Source organism: Thunnus albacares, chromosome 7, assembly GCF_914725855.1.
Source record: "Thunnus albacares chromosome 7, fThuAlb1.1, whole genome shotgun sequence".
NCBI classification, from domain to species: domain Eukaryota; kingdom Metazoa; phylum Chordata; class Actinopteri; order Scombriformes; family Scombridae; genus Thunnus; species Thunnus albacares.
In genome coordinates this window covers 17,896,240-17,917,824 of record NC_058112.1, presented here as the reverse complement: position 1 = coordinate 17,917,824, position 21,585 = coordinate 17,896,240, and the positions used below count along the sequence as shown (strand labels likewise).

Genomic DNA, 21,585 nt, shown 5'->3' with positions numbered 1-21,585 from the left:
AGAGATTTAAACATTTAAACCCCGTGAACTATCAATAATCAAAATACAGTTTATTTTAGCCTCAACATTCAGTGTGTCATGACTGTTTGATTGCTGTTTTATTGGAAAATTAAAAAGGACAGATGGACTGGAGTGTCATACTGAAAATGTCCAGTCTTAGTTAATCAGTACAGAGATAAATCTGCACTCTACAATAAGACATTTTAGCTCATATTTAGTTCATATTTGTTATGTATGTTCAACACTATCATACAGAATAGTTTATGTGTCCTCTGTTTTATTTCTTTGTTTACCAGGTTTCTGAACTTGCTGACCTCCTAACCCATATATCCTGCATAAACTGCTTACCCAGTAATGAAATAAGACCTGCTTGTATTTAATAAGGTAACAGAAAATTACATTGTGTTACTGCATTGATCAGTTATGTCTCTTGAAAACGTGCAGCCAGGCAGGCAGAAAACAGCAACTCAGTGGACGTCTGAAAAGTGACCTAAAGCTACTGCTGCGTTCGCCTTTCATGTATCACTGCAGACGTTTTTCATGAAATGTGGATGTGTTGGACTGTAATGTCTATGTCTGTTGCTAGGAATTAATTTTCATATGTTTTTATTTACATTCAGATGTCTTTCAAGTCAAGTCGGTCACTCAATCAGAGAATCCAAACATTTTCATGCCATTTATATTCCCTGTGGAAAAAACACATGGAGATCAGTTGCACAGTTTACTTTCATGTAGGTTTAGTGTCTTTGAAGCCACAGTAGAGACATCCTGTATACCTACAGGCAGAGCTGACACATAAATCCCTTCAACAAAATAACCAGCTGCCTTTTGATGATGCCGTCATAGATGCTCTGCCCAGTAACTTAAGAAAACATTTCCAGACTGTGTTAAAACAAATCAAGTAGTTAAAAATGCCCAAACTATCAATGAAGACTGCTGGTGATGTCATGAATATATCTGGATTTGTTTTAAGGTCTTGAGTATTGTCTGAGGAACCTGTAGCAGTATTTTTTTTAACTTTTCCGTGTGTGCTGTACTTCCCTGTCTACATACCTCACTCCTCTACAGGGTGAGCTGTGTGAGTTTCACTCAGAGCAGTCAGACAGGGTCCAGTGGTTTTAGTTACTATTTGACTAATTTGAGCAATAGTGCCATACACACAGATACCAGCATGTCGTCTAAGTGAGTGATTCAAGGTACCTCGTCCAAAGCAGCAGGCAGGTCACAAGTGTTTAAAAATCAGCTCAGTAACGGTGACACATAGAAGGATGTCCTCAAAACTTGACCCACAGCTCGAGTTTAAGGAAGAGGAAACTAAAATAGTAGAGTTCAGTCCACTGATCTGGACAGTCTCTAATCTCTGACCCAATAAAGCATCCTCAGTCTGTGTTATAAAATAATAGGTTGTTTGCAATTTTAATGTGCTGATGAAAAATCTGCTGCAACTGCACTTTTATTTGCTTTTGCAGGGACAGATACTGTACACAAGTACAGTATGCCACTATCATAGCATTTATAGCCTACTATGGTTATGTAAAATAAAGATACTCCAGTAGAGCCCCTGATTAAAAATATAGGCCTGGAAATGTGCATGAATGTCCCTTCAAGTGTCATTTAAAAAAAGCATTTTGTACAGTGTGCTGAGTGTCACAAAAGTATCTTTGTGGCCAAAAATTCTTGCCAAGTGTCATAAAACTGTGTTTAATTTCAAGGGTTGTAAATTAAGATGCTAATTAACATGCTAATGTGATACTGTAATTACATTATAATTATTCCAAATGAATGTTCCTCATTCAATGACATGAAAAGTGAAAATTATGCCCTTCTTCTGTGGAAATGTAGCCAAATTCTTTTAATCTCAAAATGAGAGATCTGGTTTGCAGATGCTTGTCTGACGTACACATTTAGTTTTTTCTGTTGTTTCTGTACTGTAAGTATCATTGCGGCAGCACAATGACACATCGTTTCAGCTCCAGTGAAGCTGAAGACAGTTCTTGCAGGTGAAACATCTTTGTCAGGCTGCTGTCTGGTTGGGGTGCTGTTGTGAGGTGACCCCGAGGGGTCAGAGACTGTGACAAGGACCTGCAGGGGCCAGACTGTCCCAGTCTTACCTTGTTAACCTGTGACTTGTTCCTGTCAGATTCCTCATTCACAAGAACAGAAAAGGCGGACCTGGCACCAGCTTACCTGCCACTTGGCCTCCCACGCTGCAGCCTTAATGGCCACAATTGACATCTTCCTGACGCTTAGCGACAAAGGGTGAAGGGAAGAAAAAAAGACATTTCTCCCCCTTAATGTTGGGGGTCAGACCAAGTTTAGTGGAGCAGGCCAGAGACAAATTAGAGGATTTTTTTCAAGGGAAATGGTCTCCTAGTTGCAGAGTGGAATTCACAGACCCTCCCTGAAAAAGAGGACGTTTTAGCATTGTTAAATATCTAAGGAGACTGGGAGAGAAGTGAGAGTATTTGCATTTGAACATGTGGATGTTTTATAGCCAACATCTTCTGTGTATACATTTATGGTGGATATATTTCACTTCTTTGAGCTTATTTTGTTAACTCTTCAGGACAGACACAGTCCACAGGATGCAGGTCCACTGATGCTACTTGTCCAACTTCATAAAATATGTTTTAAGAGATATTATAATATCTCACTGCATTATGCCTTTACTGAACATTGAACATTGAACATTGAACATCTGAACATCTGAACATTGCAGTGTAAGATTAGTATGTGATAAATGTGTGAAATCAAGTAAAACAGTAGACATGAAGCTACATAAGAGTACAACAAACTTCTTGGCTAATTGCAACAATCCAAACACATGTTTTGTGACTTTTGCTGTGTTAATGTGAACACTGATGTGCTTAAGATTCATGAGAGAAAGTTTTAGACAGCAGCATGATAATTCGTAATTAATGATTAACGATCTGAAGCTCTGTCTTTCACATGACTCCCTATGAAGAAGTCAGGAGCCAGAATCACATCAAACATTTTACCTTTACTATCAACACAACTGAAAAGCATTGATTTGTGCACATTTTATACTTTATTTCAATCCCTATCAACACTAAAACAAGGTTTAGACAAAAACAGTACATGACACATAATCAATGGACATAAACATAAAGAACATAAATATAGAAAGCAACAAGTTTGCTCTCTGACTTTACAGTGTTTAGACTTTAATAAATACAAATAGGTATGTTTTACTTTCAAAGCATTTCTTCTCTTTTCTCTTTAATTCAGTAAAATCAATCACAGGTTAATCAGAATTAATGGCAGCAGGACTGAACTGGATAATGTTAAGTTAACATTTCCCCACAATTCAAAAATGTAACTTGTGGTTTAAAGAGTTTTTTTTCTCAGTCTTGACACTTTATTATCTTTGGTGTATACATCATACATAAAGGCACATTTTATTTGTGCATAGCATGTTTTCCGATCTGAGGCCATAGCTGGTAAAACATAGAATGCAGCTCAAATATACTGCATACATAAGAGTATTTTACATGTCAAGTTTCTGTATAATGACTATTTTTTGTATTTTCATCAAAGTTAGCTCGCTTGAAGTGCAGCTAACATCACAACACATCTGTAACCTCTCTCACATTGTTTTGTCTCTGTGTTTTCTGCGGCTTAATGGCTTTCGATCTTCTCTGAAGTCTTTTCCACACTTTTCACTGAAAAGCGGCTCCAATCTGTGCAGTGTCAGTGCCTCTGCAGAGGTAGCAACGTCATTTCTTCGGCACCACAACATGTGACACTATTTCACTGACTTCAGTGGAATACACATCTCTTATGCAGATTCAAAGATAAATCCTTCCTCTTTTGTCTTTCTAAAAGGAGTCTGTCCGTCTTCTGGCAAACACTGCAGACATGCTTTTCACTATCCCCTTAAACCTCAGCGGCTTTTTTGTGGTCACCTTGGCATCCTTCATCCTGTCCACCAGCCCATGAAACACCATGAGCACGCTGTGGTAGTTCTCAGCTGCTGACACCTCGTAGAAGTGGCAGTCTGTATTGAGAGCCAGGAGCCGGCCCTCCTCGCTCAGCACTGTCCGTCTGTGGTGCAGGTCCCTCTTGTTACCCACAATCACTATGGGCGCTTTGTCTGCGTTCAGGAAGTCTCTGGTGGACTTGATTGTCTGAATAAGCTTGCTGACGGTGTTGAAACTGGCCCTGTCACAGATGCTGTAGACAAGAATGTAGCCATCGGCCCACTGCACCTTCTTCTCAAAGTGTGACGTCTCCACAGATGAATCCTGCGAAATCAAACATTTAAGTTCATTTGCAGCAACAGCCAGTAACTCAAGTACCCATTTTATGCTTCTTTATACTTCTACTACACTACATTTATGTAACAGATGTGGTTATTAGGTACTTTGCAAAACTGTGATTATCTTCTTAAATATGACACATTACTATAGATCAAATTAAACAGCAGTGCAGTAAGTAGCTTTATCCAGACCTGCTGCTTTAAGCAACAGTAATTTAAAAGTATATTAAACAGGCTACGTAACAATGTAACAGTATGACAGGGACCATTCTGCATAATTCTACTGTTGATACCTTTAGTACGTTGTGCTGTTACAACATCTTAAACTTTGCTTTTATAAAATTTTGAGTGCAGAATTTTTAACAGAGTATTTTTCAACATGTCAGCAGGATAAAACTGCGTGATCAAGTCACTGATAGTAACTGTCAGATAGTTATTCATGTCCTTACCTCAGAACAAGGTGAATCCCAAATATTAAGAGTGATTTCTCTCCCATCTAAAATAAAACTGTGGCTGTAGATGGACTCTGCAAGGCAAAAAGTAATGAAAGTTAGATGAAGTTATAAAAGACTGCATTAAATCAAAGTTAATGAGACAGACTGCACTCTTACCAATGTCTCCATACTCTCCAATGAATCTCCGAGTTAAGAGTCGAACTGTCAGTGCTGGAAAAAAAAAGACCAATCTTTAACACACAGTGTGAAACAGAAACTTAAATATATAACTGAATGTCTACTTTATAGAGTTTTTACCTGATTTTCCAACACTCTCTGTCCCCATTACGACAATGTTGGCATCCATTTTCAGTGAAACAGCTGTGCCGAGCCACTGAGCTCCATGTGAGGTGGAGGAGGCTGCTGCTCTGCTGCTGCTGCTGGCTGAGAGGGGGCTATTATAGGACAGACACGGGGGTGGGGTTAACAAATCATCCACAGCAACAACAACAACAACAGCAGCAGCAATAACTTAATGATGTCTCCCTCACGTGTTCTGGCACATGCATCTGTCTGTCTGTGGCAGCTAATTGAATAGCATAGAAAGAGAAAAAACAAACCTCCCCCAAACTAAATGTTTTTAATGTCATATGACATCGCCCTAACATGATATTCAAAATTCAAATTATTATAAATGGCTATCTCAGATGAATTATACTCCATAAAGGGACCCAAATATATTTGTTTTCTCACTCTGTTGTATAATTATTGCTGTTATTTTATCAAACTAACATTATCATCTAGATAATATGTGCTTTGTGATTCTTGATCACTAACTTAACATTTTATTAAATTTATAATAATATACTTTGGACACAAAAGTGTGTCCAAACTCTTGACTGGTACTGTCTGTTTTGTAACATATGTTTTATGTGCTGTGTTGTTGTTGTTGTTATCTTGGCCAGGACACTCACCCTTAAAATCATGTAAAGGCTAAATAAGTCATTTCTCCACAATATATAAATTGCAGGTTTAGTTTATAGCCATAAGCAACAAGTTTGTCTTATGGGTGGAAAAATAAAAATGTGCCAGTTTTACATGTATTTACTGTTGTAAAACAACATCACAAATCATTAATTACATATTATAGTGGTCGTCAGTGCATTAAAAGACCTGTCAGTGGTGTGTTTTAAAGGGGTACTTCACCCATTTTACACATGAAGATGAGTTCACTCATCATGGATAATACTACACAAGCTTTATAAAGAAACATGTCATCAGGGATGATCTCAGCTATTTCTTAACAGAAAGCCTGCTTTGCAAAGTGCATTATAGGAATTGTAGGATTCAGTGTTTTTGGAGCTTGACCTTTTGTCAGAATGCCTTTAAGGCATTTCAGTCTTTCAAGCATCACTACTTACTTACACATTACTAAGTCTGTGGATTGCCCCTTTAAACTGGTGTTGAGGATACTTCTTTAGTTCACATCCAGATCTCAGATTTATTTTTTAAAACTGACCACGTGTTTAAAAAAACTAAACTAGTATTGCACATAGTCTTTTCTATCAACATCATATCCATGTCTCAAACAGTGAGTGAAGCATTTTCTACTTGCGGCTGTGATTTTAATATCAGCCACAAGGGGGGAGTAGATTTCAGTAAATGTCTCTCACACAGATTACTTTGTTTTGCTTCCTGGAGCCAGAAAAGACAGACGAGACAGCCTGGACACTGATTGGCTGAATAAAAACCATCTGTCAAATAATTGGCTGTTTGTAGAGCCAGACTTTAACACCCGCCTCCCCATTTGTGTGTGTGTGTAATTTGTCTCTATCTTATCTAGCTTTACTTACTCCTCAGTGGGCTACAATTTCCTGCTTTAATCTGATTTTTCTCACCAACCTTGTTTCTTGTTTGCATGTAAACGTGCTGTAGTGCTAGAAAAGGTTAATAATACTGTGAATAAATCACAGGAGAAGATCCAGTCATTTCACCAGGTGTGGTTTTAAAATACACTTTGATTACAACATGTTTCTTTAAATGCATTTTTGATTTCCTGTGTTTGTTAAAGCCTTGTTGTAGTGAGATAAACTCCTCAGTGACTGCTCCACTTTTTTAAGCTGCAACAGTGAAACCAGATCACAGAACCCCCTCATATCATCTCTGATATCACTTTCTCTCTTATCTCATGTAAATAAGATTATTTTGAGGCTAGAAGCTCCAAGAAGATGGATATTCAAATGTATTGGCTGTTTCCATCGTACATATGATGGATATCGCTGGTATAAATATTGCACATAATATATTACATTTTAGGCCGCTCCCACTTATGTTTCTTCCTTAAATTTCATCCTCCGAGGTTTTGTTTGAGAACAATGCAAACATCACAATGTTTAACGCGTCACAGGATAAATGTGTTCATTACTTATTTAACATGTATATATGTTAGAAATGCAGTAATTGTGGCCTTTATGCTTGTTTACTGGTGCATTAACTGCAAATTCACATGGAAAAATTGAGTTTACTATATAAAACTGAAACCAATGTAATGGAAAAAGTGCTTAATATGGTCTTTAAATGCCTCTATTTATCATTATGAGAGGCGTTGCATTGACTCATTAAAACCAAGAGATGAATAAGACCATAATATATGGAACTACATTTATGAGATGTTTGCACATATAGGTTATATTATAAACAAATGCATCATAATTAACATCCTGTGTTCATGCCGTTTCAACTGTATCCATACATAACCCCAAAATTAAAACCACATTAATTATTGTCCACTCACACGTTGGAGTGTGAGTGTTTCTCAGCAAGTCATGACTCTTTATAATAATTAGAATAAACCAGTTCAAATTCAGATTTTCCCAGGCTTTCACAGTCCATGACCTTTATCATCATGACACCTCTGTGTGAAATTCATCACCCATATCAGGGGCACATTAAGTTTCCTGGCCAGAGAAGGTGCCACATTCATGAAAACTCAGATCATAGACATGTAGAGTTATATGACAGTGGTGAGAAATATTTTTTCTGTTCTGAGGCAAAAAATTAAGAAGGAAATAATACCGTAACAAATTAATATGACACCAAAATAGGGAAATTAATTATATCCATATTTGATCATTTAGGTTCTCTGACAGTGCCTCCAGAAGAAGACACGTCACATAATTTCACTCAAACTGCAAATCCTTTGTGTCCCAACTGTAACATGACTGATAAAGTCAAATTAGGCTCTTAATTGTATGATAGTGAATATCTGTCAGTCTGAGAGTCATAACTGATGTAAATTCATTGATTCGTGTCGGAATAGATGTGTAACAGCACAACTCAGCATTGACTCAGCATTGTAAATGACTTTATTTATAGCTGTGAAGCTTTATCAGTTTTAACGCTGATCTTGTCTCTTCACCTCAGTCAACATAGTCAATGCCAAAGAGAGAAAATTATGTTAAATATAACTCTTCTCCATCCAGTAACAGAACATATGACTGTAGCTTTGAATCAATGGTTGTATAAGGTTGCTCACACTTTGTTCATTGGTCTGTATGTTATGGCTCAGCAAACTGAATTTTATTTACATCACGCTGTCAAACTGAAAGTCCTGTGTGACCGTTTCCAGCATGTGATGTATAATTGTATCACAGTGAACAGTGCAGCACTAAAGATAGTTGGAACTGTGGGAAAAAAATGGGAATTTTGAAGATTAAAGGACGCAAGACGTCTTCAGAAAGAAAATGTCCGGAGTTCAAACAAGTGTGATGAAGGTGCTCTTTGGTAGGGAACACAAAAGTTTAAAAAAAAGAAGTAAGGTCAAAGGTACTCTTCTGGCAAAAAAGTATAGAAACTGTTATTCAGATGGCTATTTCATGATGAAATTCTTAAAAACATAGACAATACTTTGTGCTTGTCAAAATAGAGCTGGGATACAACCCACACTTAGCGGCACAAACAGCCTTCTTCAGGCTGTTTGTACCCTCAGCGCATAGTTTCCCCTTCTGTAGATACAAGATGATTGCAAACACCTACAGAGAGCCAAACCTCACAGGTAAAAAAAAAAAAAAAAGCAAAGTATGACCACTAGATGGCTCTACAAAGTGTATAGAAGGACAACAAGGATAATAAGAAAAAAATAATGGGAACAAAATAAGAGAAAATGGATGAACCGACAACATGACAAAAAACAATAACAATATATACATATATCTATATCTATATATATATATATATAGCAGCAGCAGCATCTACATGCATCAGAACACAGGACTGAAATGAATTTCTTCATGTAGTCCAGGATAAACTGTAGCCTGCATTTGATACATATATATAAAAGTTTCTGCAATAATAATTTCAGTCAATCAACACCTTGAATGTTCTTTTTGATGGTTTCTAGGCTGTCAACAATAAGTCTGTCTGGATTACTGTTATGTACATTATAAAAGTGTTTAGTCATAGAGTAATCCAACATTTCTGATAGTATACTTATGCCTATATTGTTATTGTTTTTTGTCTTGTTGTCTTTCTTCCTTTTTTGAACCAAGACATCTATTTCCCCAAACTACCAAACCTTTCATGTTCCATAATGCATTTACATCCTTCAGGGTTTTTTTTTTAAAAGAGACATATATTTAGGGGGTTTACTCGCTTCAAAAGCACCAGGTAACACTGAATGTATTTGGGTTAATACCAAACATATTTATCAGTACATTAAAATCAAAATTTTCCAGAAGAAATTAGAGGAATAAAGACACGAAGCTCTTCAACACTAAGTGGTACAGTGGTGATATTCCCTCTACAAGGTCTTTTCATCCAAAGCTGTTTCACAGGAAGCTGCTTCCACTGTGTGTACTTATGCAAATAAATCTTCTTACGGACTTAACTTACACTCACTTTATGTGTGTGATAATTCCACTTTTCCCTGTTTCAGGGGTGCGATAAGGAAATAAACTGAAAACTATCCTCTCGATAAAAGACATTGGATGGCAGGCCTTATTTAAATTTATGCTTGATTTGCAATTCCATTTGAAATGTGCCACTTTAAATAGAGAGGGATAAAACTGAACCAAGTGAAACAGTAGCACGATGCTCAGCTCGTCAGAGATGTGTACACATTAAATTTGAATTCATGTCCAGCTCATTTTAAAACTATTATGCAACATAAGTGTTGGGTTAAAGGATGTTGGAGAAAAAGACTTATCCACATTCCACACGTTCAAAGTCCACAATGCTCCAGACTGTGTTTTATACCCTGTGAAATATTTTTCACCTCTCTGAGAAGACGAGGAAGAACTGTAGTCCTCCTTATACACTTTAATGCACATCGAGGTTTTCTATGTACAGTATAGTGATTTAACTGGAATTTGGCTGTATGTATTTACTCTTCGCAACAGACACGCACATGTATCTTGTCTTCACAAACAGATTCCTTTGCAGCTAATAGATGATTTTCTCCCACTGATCCCTGTTCATAGACACTAGTGCACATAGACATAATGTAAAGCTAGTTAAGGCACCAGTATACTCCAGTATACTGCAACTGACAATCCAATGTTCACACCCACTTCACGTCATGATTGACCAGCTGTGTGGAGGTGAGAAAGTAAGCAGGGCTTATCTCTTTTTTTCATTTATTATACAACAAATTCTGGCTCTTTTCATGTGCACAGCTGAATGCAACACTATGGATGCCTTCCAGGAGAGACAGTCTGAAAATGTGCACCAGGGCACAAAATTAGCACCAGCCACCAGACAAATGCTGGTAAAATATGCAAGTGGCTGGTAGATTTGCTTTACTCACCAGCCAAAAAAACAATGGTCATCTATTGAGTGGTTAGTCAAATTTGAACATTCACTAGACATTTGGCTGGTGGACAAAAAAGTTAATTTTGCACCCTGATGTGCACTCTTATCTCCATATTTAAACAATATCACATCTCCCCTCTCTCTATGACGACTGGCTTTTCACATCGCTTTCAATCTGCTACAATCATTTTGGTTGAATGTGGTCGGACAAAACATTGAACAAATTAGTTCTTTGCCAGCATAACCCGACCCTAAATGCTCATAGTGATCTATGATCAATCATATTAAAGCAGTGATTTTTTTTCTTGTTTTTTTTTTTGCTGCTTCGGGGAAGAAGAACAAGCTGTAAACACAACATTGACTTATCATCACCTTTTAAAATGATATAGTTATATAGTTGCCTATATTCACATTCAGCAGGCACAGAGCGGCATTAGCATTAATTTGGAGTCGTATTTCTGTTCACCTGATGAATGTTTTATATTCACTTGCTCTGTTTTGGTCTCAACCAACTGCTGGACAGATAGCGTACAGTTGGTTTATCAGAGTTTTTTGTGCTTAAAACTGCTGCAGTCAAATATGATGTTGATGAGTGAGAGTGAACAAAAACACATATGCTGCAGAGAATAAAGCAAAACAAAAAAAAATTATGATGTTGAGTTGAGTGATAATTATCTGCCAGTTTATCACTGGTTTTACATTATACACAGTCACTGAATCCATTGATAATAAAATATTGATTAGTGTTGCTTTAAAGATGTGTACCTTTAGAACAGCAATACTAGACTGAAAGAACATTTTAGCCTGCATTTTGTAAAACAGTGAGATTTTAAAAGAGAGTATTCATGTCACCAAAAGATGCAGAGCAGAAATCTGTACTTGGACATCCGCAGACAAGGACAGATTAAGCATTTCACTCGGAAGCAAAAAGATCATTTCTTCATGCCTGCTGATATCAGTTGCTTGCAGCTGATAAAACCGAAGGCATCCATCATCAGCGGCCACTTATCCACCAAAGCTCTCATTAGACAGCTGTGATACAGGACTGGAGAGGAGGGAAGAGCAGGCCATTAGCATGTCATTTCCCAGACAGGAAGGAAGCTTTCAGACTAGCACCGTCAGAATTACAGGATGAGGAAAACAGATCAGGGCACACCACCTTTTATATAAAGAGACTGAAATAATTCCTCCTCTGCCCTTGCCAGCATGATTGAGGAAGAGAGAGGCCTGTACACACAATTTATTAAGTTATTAATAAGTTATTAAACAACTGTAATGCTTTTTTATGTCTTCAGCTAAATCCTATGTTTAGCTAGAATCTGATTGTAAATATAACACTTTTGAGTTGTTAAATTTCTGTAAAATACTATATAAAGATGTGATTTATCGGCACATACTGACTTTTTGCCATCGTCGTCACTGAGAAAAACATCTTTTCCAGGCTGCCGTCCCACTGCGGCTGACTTTGTTAAGTGACCATATGTTCACATGTTGCTTTTCGTTTGGTTGCATTTGACTTGAAGAGCAATTGTGTGCTTCCTGGGAAAAGTGCTGCCTGAATATTTCATGGTATAAATATGGTAAGTGGTTTTGGTCCCTGAAGGCTTTTCAGAATTTCCCATAATGTCCTCTCCATCGCTCCCATGTTTCCTCTCCATTTGTGCCCACCAAGTTGGAGAGCCACGGACTTTTCCTCACCTAAGCTAGTTTCATTATAATTATAGACAGAGCAGCACAACATTCACCATTTAAACATTGTTATGTCTAGAAGCCTGAAAGATTATAAAGCTGAGAATAATTTTTTGGGGGGGAAACAAGATTTGGATCTTTTGCATCTTGGAGTTGATCATCATCTTCTGACTCAAGATGAGAGACAAATGGATGTCTGTTAAACACTTCATAGCCAATCCTTTTATTTATATATATTATCAAAAATTTCCAGATTTTGTTATGGCACCCAAGAGCCCTTAAATCAAAATATTTCCGCTGCTGATGCAAAATCAACTCCAAATTGTGTTTAGTTTTAAAGCATCAGCAGTATAAGCTGGGGGAACATTCTGGGATTTGGGGCTGTTAGTGCTGAGTGCTGCAATAAGATCGGGGAGTGTATTTTTAAATAATTATTCAAAAAACACATTAGATAATATGGTAAAAGTATTTCCTCTTGCGCACTTAGCAGTGGCTTCCTGTTTATTTGCATACATGTATTGTATGTAAATGGGCTTCAGAAAGACTGAGGCAACAACACAAGTTCAAACATGTTCAACAAAACTTCAAGGCTTGAGAGAAAGAGAATATCATAAAGATTATTTCACTGTTTGCCCTGTTTTGAGCCAGGATTGCAGAAAATACATTTTTAGTCAAGTCTAACTAAAGTGCTTCAAATCATAAAACACTGTGGTTAAGATGAAATAAACTAGTTGCTATTAGAACAAATGTTGCAAAAACAACATTGAATGGAAGAAGTTTGTCATAAAATTGTGAGAATGATCTACACTGTTACTAAGAACATCACTGAGGCAAGAAAAAGTCACATGAATATCTTGTGCTGTGCTGAGCAAAATTTGCAAGTGAATTATCTCTTCAGTTGCATGAAATCATCTTAACTTTGGACAGCCTCCAGTGACAGAGAGCCTTTTGGATGTGGTGCCCAATTAGTCAGCTTTTCAATGTGAATTATCAGCCCACCACATGCCAAACACTGACAATCAAAATGTCAGCGACTAAAATATCTCCCTTGCAAAAAGGAACGATGAAATCTGCTTAGTGAAGGGATGAAGCTTACAAAACTGCTTTGCTGTTACTGTGGACTATTTCATGCTTTAAGACCACACTGCAGAGGTAGAGCTGGTTTCTGTTTCTCATAAGAGAAGCATTGAAATCCCACCATGTGCATAACCCCACCCATCTTAAACAAAGCTTTGCTTTAACTTCCCCTTTAAGTCCAGGGTAGCGACCTTTGATTTGTGAGTCTGTTCCTTCATAGTTGCCAGTTGTAGCTGAGCTATAGCAAGAAGGCTTTAATTAGAGGGATTATAGGCTTGTGGTAATTCATATTTCAAAAAAGGTCACATGACAAAACATATACTTCTTGCACTAAAAGCTATTTACCCCTCTTAAACTGCTGGTGGTGAGAGCTGTGTTTTCTTTGTTTCTGTTGCAGTTGTTTTGTAACATTTCAGTCAAGAATGAGAAACTTTAAAGAGAAACGAAAACTTATGGTGATATCCTCAAATCAGTTGCATCATGTTGCATCAGTACACATAGTATAACCAGAAAAAGGGAAGAAAAAAGTGTCACATGCAAATGTGTTGATTTTACACACAGTGCTACATGTACTGTAGGTATCAATCGAATAAGATATTGATGATGGATGAAAACAGAATATTGCTTTTCATATGAATTAAATGCTGTTGCGATGTGTTATTATGAGAAGTCTTTGGTTGGAATTAGAGCTCTGACTGATAAATTGACCAGGCCAATATAACGGCTGTTATTAGCTTATTGCAGCTGTATTGGTATCGGCGTATATGTTGGACAATAAGTAACAAAACAGTGCAGTACAGAAATTCCTGGGCTATACTGGTACCATTCATCTATGAATTTTACCTGATGAAGGTCTGAGGACCAAAACGTTCATGAAATGAGTGAATTCATTTCAAATGATCAACAATGTGGACAATTACATAAAAAATATTATTGCTACTACTTACTTATAGTTTGTCCACCGGGAAGCACTAACAAGTTTATTTTTCAACTGTAAAATATATTGTTATTGGACTTATTTAAACTCTCAAATATCAAAAATCCAGTATCAGTCAGGCTCAAGAAAGAAAATCAACTATAATGTTTAAAAAATCCAATTGTTTTTAATCCATGAGACTTATAAAAGAGTCATATTCAGAAAATTATCATGAATCAGATGTGCCATTCATGTATGTCTTTACCATTGGCAATGATTGGTGGAGTCTTGGATAATATTGGCTAAAAGTTAATTGGGATGAAATTAGGCCCAGAAAATCCATACAGTAACAAAGCACATGTCAGTGAACAAAAGTAGAGCTACTATGTTTACTACCATAGAAAAACATAGCATCCTTTTCTTTCAACAATATTAAATACAAACATGCTGGCAGTGCACGTGGGTCTCCAAAGGGCAGATTAAATGAGTTTTGGCTCCACTGCAGCACAGTGTGCTAAGAAAGTGATCCAGAGGCATGTGACTACTTCTTAAGGTTATATAACTTCTTAACATTAAATACACACTCAATAATAATGCCTGTAACAAGCTGTTTAACTACCTCTGTGTTTTAGCTTCCAGATCTGGTCACTGAACATGAGTCATGAAAAAAGTCCCAGTGCAGCTGTTCCAGGTTGTACATGTCGATGACATCACGGCGCTTTGACTTTGTGGTTTCTCACTTTGGGAGCGAGTTGAACATGTTTGCAAATATTGTTTTGACAGAGAATGGAAGCCGATGTGGAAAAAACAAACTATGACTAGTCGAGTGACTGAAATGTCCTTTCAGCAGCTCCCTTAGGACATCCATTCTGTCCTGCCATTGTTTCCATCTCACCCAACTTGAAACCTAAAACTTTTTATGTGCGTTTTTTTTTTCCCATGCTCTGCTGGCCCCCAGTGTTTTTTGCCAACTCTTTGTGAAAGCCATCCGACTCGTCTGTCAGGTTTCAGCAGCCTTTTTTGCATTTTTTTCTCCCCACAAATGCATTCAAGTTGCACCTCCAGCTCTGCCATTCATATGAAGCAGTTTGGACTGGTGTTTTTAAAATGGCTTTGCAGAAATGTCAACAAATATGCTACCTCTACTGGGTGGAGTAATTTTTCTGTGAAGCTTAGGTGTGTTCAACATCACACGTTCCAGGAAAGATCATTTGGATCAAAGCTGAGTGAACAGCAGGCTCTTCAGCTCCATGAGGCAAGGTTGCATCTGGAAATAAGCACACGTTTCCCATGGCTTCATTTACCCTGGGGAGGAAAGTAGACCATGTTGCTTTATATATGCTATGTTTGAAACCCTCTCCCCAGCGGCGCAGACGATATCACTCTATTTTAAAACCGCACGGTGCCCTTTCTATTGATACCAGTGTAAAAATAGACAGCAGAGCAGCAGCATGAAATGGCTTAAAATGTAGAACAGACAGCAGCGCTCTATATTTAGATGGGACACAATCACAAAAAGTGCCTCATGACATTTTAGTAACTCCCAATCAAGCTGCAAATGCCATTTGACTGTCCTTACAATCATACAGTATTTATGTGCCCTGAAGATCTCTGCTGATGTCTGCGAAGAATACTGAGTTTGAGGTGTAACCTTACTTCTGGTCAGTCCGTGTTACTGCAAGCAAATGGAGTATGGCGTTAGATATTGATAGGTAAATCTGCACTGTTTGAGTCTGACCCCTCAATTACTCTTCCTTTTGTCTGTATTGTAGGAAATGAGGACAGAAAACTCTGATTTCTTACTGAGAGAATGAACAGTCATTGTTATAAAGCCAATAAAGTGCAACAATATGATCCAGTTAAAAGTAAATCAAACGAAACCCGCCTAACACAGATGGCTCCTAATTACATGGTTCCATTCCAGCAGCTGACACCTTAAAACTGTGTCTTTGTTGTTTTGCTTGGCTCATAATGAAACTGACTACGACTTATCTCACAAACACAACGTTTTGGATGCAGGTGAGTTATCTGAGGAAGACTTGACATTACATGAAACATGTCAGGGGCTTTCCACTGACTTATTTCCTGCAGTATGTGTTGTGAGTTTTAGTGAATACCGTCTTCTGCAAAGGCCGCTCCCTCAAGGTGAAATTCCAACTGAGCAGCGCTGCATAGCTGGGTGGTGGTGGAGCACCTGGAGCCAGACTGGCCGGGCATCAGTCTGAAGGAGGCAGCTCTGGGCCCGCAGTGAAGAAGGTGTGACTGCCTGAACATGCAGTGGAACTTGTGGAAAACTGGTTTCAGTCTAAGGCTGTTAAAAATGAGGAAAGTGTTCAGCATTTTGCCTTTTATTTGTGTTTTTGGCTAAATAAAAATAAGGGGTAAACTCAGCAAGTTCAGTTATTAATGTTGTTTTCAGGTTACTGAACAATGACTATAGCACTGAAGATATGAAACATTTCGGTAGAAAAAGGACAATGTAAATTCCAGGATTAAAGGAATAGTTTGACATTTTGGGAAATGCACTTGCTCACTTTCTTGGTGAGAGTTAGATGAGAAGATTGATACGAGTCTCATGTTTTTACATACTTTAAAGTGCAATGCCAAATAAGTGCATGCTAGATGCTGGCTCCAAATGACTCCCATTTGAGAAGTGTCAACTTCTGTCTAGAAATACTAAGTCAATATTTTTTTTCAACGAGTCATTATGGTATCGGTCGCTAAATTCAGGCCCTCCAATAAGTGTGCTTGTGGTCATTTTGAAAATGATTGCTCTGTTAATAAGATAAGTTAATAAGACTTATATTAGCTCTGATGTCTGCTGTGTGGGGGTTGATTGACAGCTGTGATTGACAGTTGGCTCACCTGCTGCTCTCCCCGGCTCCTGGACTTGCACTGAGTTGGACTATTGTTGCAATATTTCAGTAAGTTTACTTGATTACAATACTGCTGTATTAGCACAATTTAGCTAAAGTAGTGAACATCAGCCAAAGTGTGCACCGCTCGGTGTTCCTAGTAAGCTAGCATTCGCTCCGGTTCGAGGCAGCAGGGCGTGTTTCCAGAGCGTGAAAGGCAACACCCTACACTCCTTATTTGGTAGCTGCAACTCCGGGCTTCAAAACGGCTTCAATGCAAAGCAACAGGTGATGTCACACCTCACTTTTTATATACAGCCTATATGGCACATAGCTGGAGCCAGGAGGCAGTTAACTTAGCATAAACACCAGAAGCAAGGGCGGAAACAGCTGGCCTGACACTGTCCAAACTTCAACAATAAAGCTGCTGACATGTTTATCCAAACCAACCAAGGTAACCAAAAATATCTATGTCATTTGTTTAATCTGGACAAAAACAGAAGTGTAAAAACAACACGTTGAAGTATTTCCTGGCATCTTCATGGTGACAACAAAACTCCAGGAAGTGACTGTGTCTGCTGCTGTTTGCCAAGAAACAGTTGGTATGCAATTCCTCTTCTATGTTGCGGTTTCTGTTGGGATTAAACAAGCATTTGTAGCGTGTTAATTTGTGAGATATAGAGGTGCTAGTTGGATTTTTTTGGACGGAGCCAGACTTGCTGTTTCTCCCTGCTTCCACTCTTTATGTTAAGACTCTTTATGCAGTCAGCTCCCCATCATCTTGAAGGAACCTGGTTCCTATAAAATCCATAAGATTTAAAATAAGTGGATTAACATGATTGAAAAATATTATCAAACACCAAGCAGTATAAGCAGTTACCCAGAAGGACCCTTTATGTTTTTACAGTAAGTCACACATCTCTTTTCTAATTAGGGTCTGTTAGTAAGTTCACAACACAAGTAGAAAGTCCCTATGCACGATGCTTACTGTCCATATCCTCCTGGACCTGTTTCCATGGCAACCGCTGTGGCGTAAGAGCCGTTCTGAAGATTTTTGGATGGATGCTGAGATCCTATGACAGATTAAATTAGTACTGTGAAATGATTGCACGCCTCTACAGTATAAGGCCAGTCTTTTCTGTGGAGGCATCCTCAGTGAGTGAATCAGTGCTGCAGAGAGCTCCAGATGTTTTCCATGTTTGAATTTGTGCTTGATGTTTCAGTTGTGGCATGCAGAGGCAAAAAAACTAAGTTTGACAGCTTGAGGTAACAGACAGACAAGGAGAAACTTTAGGTAAAGCCCCCGTGTGGGACCAAAAGTGCAGTGAACCATGAGAAGTCAGAGACAGCATTAGTTTGTGGACTGCAACAGTGTAAGAAAAGAAAAGTCACATAGAAAAGATCAGATTTGTCTAAGTCAGAATATCCACAGTCCCAATGTGGGACTCTTTGGCGCTACAAACGTATAAATATGTGAAAAATACTAGACACATATAGGACCCTAACATGTAAAAGCACTCAGAATAAGTAAAGACATGTTAGTGAGGGCTTGGAGGTGACTAAACTCTGTCAGGAAAATCTACCTGAAATTCGATTTTAATGTAATTTCCTTCATTAAACAGGTTTGGTTATGAAATCACATATCAATATACTGAAGGACTGGACATATGTGTGATATTTAGGGCTTTACACTGACTGTAAGTACATTATTTAGTTTGTATTGTGTACAAGGTTACATTCTTTTAATTGTTGCTGTTTTTATAATTTCAATTATACTGTATCACTTTTGAGTTTAACACTGATCCTAAAAACTAGATGTCAAATCATATGAACTGATATCTCATGAAACTAACAGGTAAATGTAAGCACTATAAAACTAGTATGAATCAGCCTATAAGATTATTTGCTTGATATTTGCTACATTTAGATAATTACCCACATTTTTAATTGCAGAAAAGATGATTCAGCCACTCAATTGCAGTGAATTACATCATGATTCAAAAACACCTGAATGTTTCTATTCATCTGTGTGACAGATGTTCTCTTTTATACTATTGTGAAAGTAGTGTTTTATCATCAGATCTACAACATACTGTAGATACAAGTGGAATCAGGATCCAGTTAGAGTGTGAGTCTGCATGATGCCAGTATACAGTATTCTCTGATCAGTAATGGTATGAATTTAATTAAATGCATTACAGCTAACAACACGTACAACTTTCACTGCACCATGATGGGTTTCTACATATGAAGAAGAAAGAAAAGAAACATTAGAAGTAGAAGTGGAAGGCGAAGGTAGCTATAGAAGGTGTTATGAACATGTACAAAAAAAGTAATGTACTTTAAACAAAGTTTAACTTTTGTTTGGTTTGATAAACATTGTTAAATAACAGGCAGTGCAGTCATTTCTTCTTCAAAAGTTTAGACAGGAAACGTTACTGTAGAGCTTTGTGTTGTTTATACTATTGCTCTGACTTCTCCCATTTCCCAGTGTCTCCCAGCAGACGGGCAGGGCTCCTTTTCCACAGTCCACCCTTCCTCCTATAAATAGCAGTTGTTTCAGAGGGCAGAACAATACTCTGCAGGCCTTCCTATTCATACATTCCTGGCACCAGAGACGTCTCCGCCCATTACTACCTGACTCATGTCCCTGCACATCCACTGTATGTAAACAGTGCTGCACAAACACACTTTTATGATCACACATACACACATACACACCCACACACACACACACACACACACACACACACACACACACACCCACACACACCCACACACACACACACACACACACACACACACACACACGTTTCTGCTTCATGTTTGGAATCCTACTATTTTTACCCCAGAGACTGATCTGAATCAGACAGAGCACAAAGCATTTTTATCACAATGAGGAGTTAATTTCCATGACTGTTTTTTTCCATTTAATATGAAGTCATGGTACAAACAATAACTTTTATATTCATCACAACACATTTGGAGCATGAGCTGAACAGCTACAGTCATTAGTGACAGACAGAAACAGATCTTTTTTTTTAAAAAAGTCTTCCCTGTTGCACTAAATTTGTGGCAGACAGAAAGTGAGAAAAATAAATAAAATGTACACAGCTTGAGATGACTGCTGTCCAAAGGTTCAACCAGTGGTTCGTGATCTGCGGGTTAAACCCCTGAGGTGCTAAATCTGAGGGGTCATAATATGATTATAGAAGAAGAAAACATTTCTGGTATTTAATATGGATTTATTGTTCTGTGTTAAGGCATAGCTGTGGAGTCTACACAAGTAGCACCTGTAGCTATATGTCTTAGCTAATGTGCACGTCAGGCTACAAGTGAAGATGTGGCTGGTTGCTGCTTGTGTTTTCTCCTACAAGCTTCCAATGCTGGTAAAGATAGTTGGTGGTGAAGACCACATTAAGAAAGTTGCAGAAAGTCCCTTTTATCATTTCCTTTTCAATAACACACATATAGCAAAGACATCCTGCTGCAATGGCCGCTCTCTACCGCAGCGAATCAGTGAACATAAACATGGCAATTATTTAAAGAGGCCATATTATACCCCTTTAACACAAGTTAACACAGTTCCCTGGGGTCTTAATAAAATGTGTCTGACATGCCTTGGTCGAAATATCACAAGGATCAAGCACCACAGCAGCCTTCTCATCCTGTTTAAACAGCCCGATTCGGAACGGCTGGTTTTAGCGTAAATAAACTTAGATTTTTCTGTGATTTAATTGCGATAAACAGATCAAAAGGATGTTGAAATAACCAAATCATGATGTTGATTTGTAAAAAGCCTGAATTCATCCTTTGACAGGTCTGTCTGCAAGACGACAAGCAAAGAACTTTTAAAATGCTTGTTTAAAATGCTTGGAGTTCATATTGATCAGAGCGACGCTAACATTGTAGCTGCTCCATCCACACTCAAAACGTCATCTAAAGGCATAAATACTGCAGCGACATTTATACACATGGATATCTACATACCGTGTAACTTTAAAATCATATAAACACACTGGCATTTATGATGTTTATCATGGATGACAGTAGCTAAAGTGTTAGCTCCGGCTAGGTTGAGAAGCAAGATTGAAGATAAATCCACTTAATCCCAAATGTTTATAAAACAAACTCCTCCGACCATTAAACTGCTCCAGATCAGAGCAGAATTGGATGTTTATTCCTCTAGGAGATGAGACAGCAGCAGCAGCAATGCAGGACTCTTCAGCTCTGCTCCGCCAGCCGGCTCTCTCCTGCAGAGCTCGCCGGGGCTCAGTAACCATCTGTCGGCAAGCCCTGCCCTCCAGTCCAGCCCTGCAATACGCGCAAATTTTTCACCCTTGGCTTAGCCTAGCCTAGCCTTCACCTAGCCCTGCCCCATGTGAGGTAAGAAAGGGCATCAAATCTGAATGGCTTGTTGAATCACATGATTACAGAGCAAGCCAGCCCACACCAAACTGACTGGGTGGTCTCATTTCACAGTCTGTGTGTTAGTAGGCACATCAGAGACCCAAATACATACACACA

The 21,585-nt window shown here is 38.2% G+C and overlaps 1 protein-coding gene across 1 annotated transcript; it reads right to left on the bottom strand.

Moving 5' to 3' along the window:
- Positions 1-3,365: 3,365 nt before the first annotated feature.
- On the bottom strand, positions 3,366-5,151 carry si:dkeyp-59c12.1 (Ras-related and estrogen-regulated growth inhibitor-like protein). The gene is made up of 4 exons (XM_044356990.1): positions 5,032-5,151; positions 4,891-4,944; positions 4,729-4,805; positions 3,366-4,265 (listed from the first exon to the last, which is right to left on the bottom strand). Exons 1-4 carry the CDS (start codon positions 5,078-5,080, stop codon positions 3,840-3,842), a joined length of 606 nt encoding a protein of 201 aa, XP_044212925.1. The 5' UTR covers positions 5,081-5,151; the 3' UTR covers positions 3,366-3,839.
- Between the last annotated feature and the right edge of the window lie 16,434 nt (positions 5,152-21,585).